Source organism: Staurois parvus, unplaced genomic scaffold (assembly GCF_062004578.1).
Source record: "Staurois parvus isolate SC_StPar_1 unplaced genomic scaffold, SC_StPar_1.0 ptg000917l, whole genome shotgun sequence".
NCBI lineage: Eukaryota > Metazoa > Chordata > Amphibia > Anura > Ranidae > Staurois > Staurois parvus.
In genome coordinates this window covers 2,122,411-2,129,357 of record NW_028318713.1, presented here as the reverse complement: position 1 = coordinate 2,129,357, position 6,947 = coordinate 2,122,411, and the positions used below count along the sequence as shown (strand labels likewise).

At 41.8% G+C, this 6,947-nt stretch overlaps 1 protein-coding gene across 2 annotated transcripts in view; it reads right to left on the bottom strand.

Moving 5' to 3' along the window:
- Positions 1–754: 754 nt before the first annotated feature.
- The window catches only part of PLPP3 (phospholipid phosphatase 3), a 116,589-nt gene continuing 110,396 nt past the window's right edge, over positions 755–6,947 (bottom strand). For both annotated transcript variants that reach the window (XM_089656569.1, XM_089656568.1), the window contains exon 6: positions 755–3,250. In XM_089656569.1, coding sequence (XP_089512695.1) covers positions 3,140–3,250 — 111 coding nt within the window. In that variant the 3' untranslated portion in view covers positions 755–3,139. The remainder of the gene's footprint in view (positions 3,251–6,947) is intronic.

The window sequence follows — 6,947 nt, the reverse complement described above, 5'->3', positions numbered from 1 at the left end:
CACTGGCGGTAGTTGTATGCAAAATCTGGCAAAATGGTTGTACCCGGGGGCGGACTGACAACTCATGGGGCCCACGGGTAATAGGGGATCATGGGGCCCCTGTGTCCTTGCCCAAACTCAAAAAAGCCTATGAAAAAGGTACCAGGGGCATCTCATGGGGCCCCCTACTGACCTCGGGCCCGAGTTTCCAAATGGTCAGTCCGCCCCTGGGCTGGTGTATGGGGGCAGTGGTAGTGGAAGGCTCGGGTGGAAAGCAGGGGTTCCCTTGGTCAATGTCAAGCTCTCTATTTTTTTGTGTTTCCTAGGGCAGCACAAAGCCTTAATACACCACTGGCGGTAGTTGTATGCAAAATCCGGCAAAATGATTGTACCCGGGGGCGGACTGACAACTCATGGGGCCCCCGGGCAATAGGGGATCATGGGGCCCCTGTGTCCTTGCTCAAACTCAAAAAAGCCTATGAAAAAGGTACCAGGGGCATCTCATGGGGCCCCCTACTGACCCCGGGCCCTTGGGCAGTGCCCGAGTTTCCAAATGGTCAGTTGGCCCCTGGTTGTACCCAAATTGATCTATCAGTCAGCTTGGCCTGCCGATACATGGTTCAAATCTCGACCACTTGTTCTGCTGAACCGGCCGAGATTCGGACCATCTATGACCGACATTACTTAACTTTAGTATTCATTGCAGGAGGTCTGAACCAGACTGGTTTGGAATAAAAGTCACCCACAAGCATACACACATACATAAAAACACAAATTAATAATGAACCGTTATGAGCTTTTATTTAAAAAGCATTTTTGTACAGCCATTTCTGCAAAAACAAACGTTTGATTTTTGTATTCTACAAAAGTATCTGAATAATATTCTTCTTTTTTTTGTTTTTTTTTTTGTTTTTTTCTTTACAGTATGAAACAATACAAAAATACTGACAATTTATTTCATTTTTTTTTTTATACAATTGCCTCTAGTTGTAGTTTATTAATAGTGAAATTACTACCACAGATCTAAAAATATTTTAGTTGACTATACAAAAATTAAAATTTGTTGCTTTTTAATTAAAGCAGTAAAAAGGACACAGGTCAAGACACAGTTAATGATCGTAGTGGATATATCTAAACATTGTTGTTTTTTTTTTCAGAAATAATATTTTACATTGTTAATTTTTAATGTTTTATACATTATTTATATAATATATAATATAAAAAAAAAATCATAGCTTGCTATAGTTGAAATGATAGGACGGATGCTTATGTAGTATGGATGTGCAAATGAGAGATTCATATATTTGTTAATAATATTGTCCCTTTCGGTGTAACCTTTTCACAGGTTTTTTTTTTTTTCGAATGCCTCAGATTTCCTTCTCTTGCCTCCGATGGACTGAACGCTTGGAACTTTTGTGTGATAAAGTGCTGTAACCCACAGCACTCCGTCATTCATCTGACCGTTCTAACCCGACAAACGCCGTAGGTGTTGTATTATGGTAGATTGCTGTGAGTTTTTCCCCAATGGTGGCTCTTGAAGACGCCTGGCTAACTAGGCCCAAGAGTTTTTTTTTTTGTAGACTTCTAATGCATGAGTTTTTCCACAATGGTGGCTCTTGAAGACGCCTGGCTAACTAGGCCCAAGAGTTTTTTTTTTTGTAGACTTCTAATGCATGAGTTTTTCCACAATGATGGCTCTTGAAGACGCCTGGCTAACTAGGCCCAAGAGTTTTTTTTTTTGTAGACTTCTAATGCATGAGTTTTTCCACAATGGTGGCTCTTGAAGACGCCTGGCTAACTAGGCCCAAGAGTTTTTTTTTTGTAGACTTCTAATGCATGAGTTTTTCCACAATGGTGGCTCTTGAAGACGCCTGGCTAACTAGGCCCAAGAGTTTTTTTTTTTGTAGACTTCTAATGCATGAGTTTTTCCACAATGGTGGCTCTTGAAGACGCCTGGCTAACTAGGCCCAAGAGTTTGTTTTTTTGTAGACTTCTAATGCATGAGTTTTTCCACAATGGTGGCTCTTGAAGACGCCTGGCTAACTAGGCCCAAGAGTTTTTTTTTGTAGACTTCTAATGCATGAGTTTTTCCACAATGGTGGCTCTTGAAGACGCCTGGCTAACTAGGCCCAAGAGTTTTTTTTTTGTAGACTTCTAAGTGTATGAAATGCAATGGCTTTAAGGACCTCGCTCCAGATGAAATTGGAAACTGGACAGATTGAGCTGGTTTTTTTTTTTTTGAGTCAGGACCGTCCCGCGGTACCTCTCGAAACTGCTATGAAATATCGAACGTTGGGTATCCACCCCAAAGTTACTAGTGCTTTAAAAGTCTCAAGCAAGACACAGAATTCTCGACAGTCTTCCAACAGGAATCTTCTCCATGCGCAAGAGAACTTTGAACAAGGGCAAGGCTGCGTTGGGCAATTTTCGTCAAAGTCTTGCGCTTTTTTTCTGGTGGCCTCAAGTAGGATACACAGAAGAAAGGGTGCCATCTTGGCTATCTTTAGTGGGAATGCCTGATTCAGGTTTTTTTTTCTTTAAATTACTGGTGAATTATGCAAATTTATTTTTATATATATAGGTATGTACAGATCTTTGCACACAGAGATCCCTCTGGTGTTGTCAACCTCTCTCGAACCACACAGATACAACAGACACAGTGACTCTTCGGACCTGGGCCCGATGGTCAGTGCTATATCTTCCTAAAAAAAAAAAAATCTTAGTGCTATCGTTACTTGTGAGCATCTCTATGAGCCAAGTAGATCTAGTTGACTCCCTTTTTAAAAAGAAAAAAAAAAAAACACAAAAAAGGTTTAGTGTTCAAAAATTTCTGAACAGGATAATTGTTCATTAAAACATGAACAGATAATGATCGGTTCTACATCCGGAATTCCAACTCCATGTTCCGCCGTTGCTTGGCTTTCTGTTAGTCGGTAATCACCCATGTTATGCGCCGTTGCAATCGAAAAGGCCTCATAGCAGACACATTTTTTTGTTACTTTTTTTTTGTTGCGTCTTTTTTTTTCTTTTTTTTCTTTTTTTTTTTTTGGTTGGGTATATAGTTTTTCCCTACATTCTACTGTCTGATGAGATTTGAAAGCAGCAGGTAGTTGAATTCACCGTCAGAAGTTATGTTCACGATCTTTTTCTTTGTGGTTCTTTATACAATATTCCTGTCGATAATGTCCACAGGTGACAAAGTGTCCTTCCTTGCAGGAGGTGGTGGGCAGCTCTTCTTTGATTGCTTGAAAAGGTCCGAGACGAAAAAGACCTGGATGGTGAAAAAAAAATGACAATTTGGTCAGCCAAGGATAGCTAAAAGTCTAAAGAAATACACTTTTTTTTCTCTTTTTTATTCTATGAGTGCCAAATAATGTACGGAAAATTGAGAACTCACAGTAGGCTTTGACTGAAACGGTATCGTGTAACGTTCAAAAATTTGTTTAGAAACCTAGACAGCCTCAAAGAAGGTGAGAGGCGATTTTCACCCAGCACTGAAACTTTAGAATTGGGTGGAATTTGGTGTGTTGTAATTAGAGACGTGCTGCTCACTGTTCCAACACAGAGATGTACTGGATGGAGGTTCTACACCAGCCCCTCCGCGGCTGAAAATCTTTCCTTGTCCCACTTCCAGCAGAATGTGGCTGTCATAATTCCAACCACGGAATTTGTCTTTGGGAGAGATGGAGAACCCAAGATAATTCAGTGCAGGTCCTCCTCTTAAAGAAGACCTATACTCATGGTCAGGGGCGGACTGACAACTTGGGCAATAGGGGATCATGGGGCCCCCAGGCAATAGGGGATCATGGGGCCCCTGTGTCCTTGCCCAAACTCCAAAATGCCTATGTAAAAGGTACCAGGGGCATCTCATGGGGCCCCCTACTGACCCCGGGCCCTCGAGTTTCCAAATGATCAGTCAACTCCTGCTCATGGTAAAAGTCTTGGTAGACTTGGTGGTCTAGCTTTTATAAGTAAACCTGCCTCGAGAAAATAATATGACAGACTCCACATTGCCTTCCGGGAGTTCTTGTTTTGATAATACAACAGGAATTCAGATAAAATCTCTCCAAAGTGAGGAAAAACTCTCTTAGGCACTTACAATTAAAAAGAAATAAGTGAGCGCTTTTAAAATAAAGCAGCTAGGCAAAAGGACAACCAACAACAATCCTCACAAGAACATTAAAAAAGTGCAGCGCTATAATAAATAAATAAAAAACAAAATGCATATGAATATGTCAAAATAAGTTGAAATAATGTATAAAACAGTCCCAATAAAGATGACTTGAAGTAAGAAATGCACACTAACCAGATGTGCACATTAATAGTGCAGTGTAGGTATCCTACAGCTCAAAAGTGATCATCAGAATGGCAATGCTAAATGTATTCCCTCGGTCAGAGAGGATCCTCGGATGGTGCACAGGTAAGCAGGGAAAAATCCACTTGACGCAGAAACCAGGCACTGCTCCACCAAAAAAGCAAGACTCCTCCACTGGGCAGAACGGTGTCTGGAGATCCTGCCAGTAACAGCACTTCCTGTTTCAGGCTGACAGTGCTAAACTGCTGCCTCAAATATAGTCAAATATATATATTATATAATATATAAAAAAAGTTGTCAGTTTGCCATGTGCACTCCTTCAGTTGTTTGTTGGACTGCAGACCTCAGTACATGGTGCCGAGACTACCATTGGTCAGTATTGGTCTAACCCTGAACAGACTTCCACTAGTAGACGTGAGGGCGGAGCAGAAAGGCGACACTGGCGTGTATGTGTCTCGGAGTAGGCGGGGTATCTCAGGCGGGAGGACGTCCGGGCTGGGCAGTCTGAGGGGTGGGTCGCTCAAGTGGATTTTTCCCTGCTTACCTGTGCACCATCCGAGGATCCTCTCTGACCGAGGGAATATGTTTACCATTGCCATTCTGATGATCACTTTTGAGCTGTAGGATGCCTACACTGCACTATTAATGTGCACATCTGGTTAGTGTGCATTTCTTACTTCAAGTCATCCTTATTGGGACTATTTTATACATTATTTCAACTTATTTTGACATATTCATATGCATTTTGTTTTTTATTTATTTATTTTAGCGCTGTACTTTTTTAATGTTCTCTTAGGCACTTGTCAACAAACAGGTGTCCCCATTGAGTGATTGTCCCTCCTTTTCTTTTCTGGTGACAGCTGTAAAATCTTATATCTCAGGTGAGAATGGTTCCAGGACAAGTAGAGAAGGCAAATCTCCCAAGTAGGAGGGGACACAACCCACAGTAGAAACTTGTGGAAATTGATAGCACTTGAACCCTGGGATTATCCTATTGGTATTATTATTCCATAATTATTATATGAAAAAAAAGGGATTTTTTTAGGTGCTCAACAAATTTCACATGTAGCCTCCTTAGCGGTCTGATTATGTCCATATTTCTGTGCTGAAAGCGGTACATTTTTTTGCATGGAAATATGTATTTTTTTTATTGTAGTCCTGTAATTTTTAGGAATAACTCACTGAAATCTGTCCGAACAAGAGTCTAGTAAACATCCCGGGGAGGATAAAATTTGAAACACGAAATCATAAATTATAATATAATAAATAATCATAAAAAATAATAATATAATAATAATAAATTTAATTCAATAATATAATCAAACCAAAAACACTGAAATGTGAAATATAGCGCCAAGTTCGCACATCGCTGAGCAAAGTCGCAGAATCGGTTTCAGTGTCTGATGAGGAATTTCCCCCACCAATCATTATCACTCAATTCTGCAAGTGGTTCTGATTTACTATCGCTGTTCTCTAGCCGGTCTAAAACCGCTTTTGACCTAAAGGGACGCTTTTTGGACGCCATGGACGTCTCTCAGTTTCCAGGCAGAAAGAATAGTAAAAATGGAGGCAGGGCGCCGGACAAAGCACTCGGGACAAAATGTATGTGAAATGGTTTGATACAGGAATGTTTTACTATGTGATTTTAGTGAATTTAGTGAATGTCACCTTTTCACATTTTTTAATTTCCCGCCAATTCCATCCCCCGTACGTCCCGACGTCGCAGGGAACGGAACCCGGAAGACAGATGCCGGCATCGGCCGGAGGACATTGCCGGGGACACTGCAGGGGGGACATCGCGGGAGCGCAGGACAAGGTAAGTGCAGGAGAGATCCCGGAGCAACGCTGCAGTGTATTCCCGAGTGTAGCTCGGGGGGGTTACCGCTTGCGGTGCTGAAACTTTACCCCGAGCGACACTCGGGAATACCGCCAGGGGGGGTTAATATGTACTAAAACCAATACAAAGCTTTATTCTTTATTATCATAGAAAAAAAATCTACATCACATTAGCAGTTTTGAAAAATATAAAACCAACATGATACTTCATATGGCTTCACAATGCAACAATTCCAACTCGACATGTTTCACCAAATTTCTGGCTTCTTCAGGAGACTATTATTATTATTATTATTATTATTCCATAGTGCTGTGGTGGAGGTTATATTGGGTTTCTGGATTCATGCCCCTCTGCCTGCCCCCCTCTCTTGGATCCCCTCTCAGGATCCACACTCCATGCTGCTCACTCCGTCTTCCACCCAAACTCTCCTGCTACTGAGCATGCTCCACCACTCTTAAGGACTGTAATGACCCCATGCCAAGCCTCCTGCTTGGGGATTGGCCAGGATCCCTTGAGAGTGCAGACCAGCTCCTCCTCACCCCCCACCCACTGAATTCTAGAGACGTCTCCAAACAAAGAACAGTTAACCCATGCAGTGCGGGATCACTGAAAAATATTCATTTTGCCTGGATTTCCTCTTTAATCCCTAATGAAGGTGGTGAGTTTTCTTGCTGAGTCTTCCTGATTTTACAGTGGAATCAATTTGTATCTGGACTCTCAATATGTGGTGTTTTTGCCCCTAAATGCTGGGCTGCTGTTTGAAACCACGGGGCCCTATACAGCCAACCTGACAGGCCCCCCCTTCCCCTCAAAAAA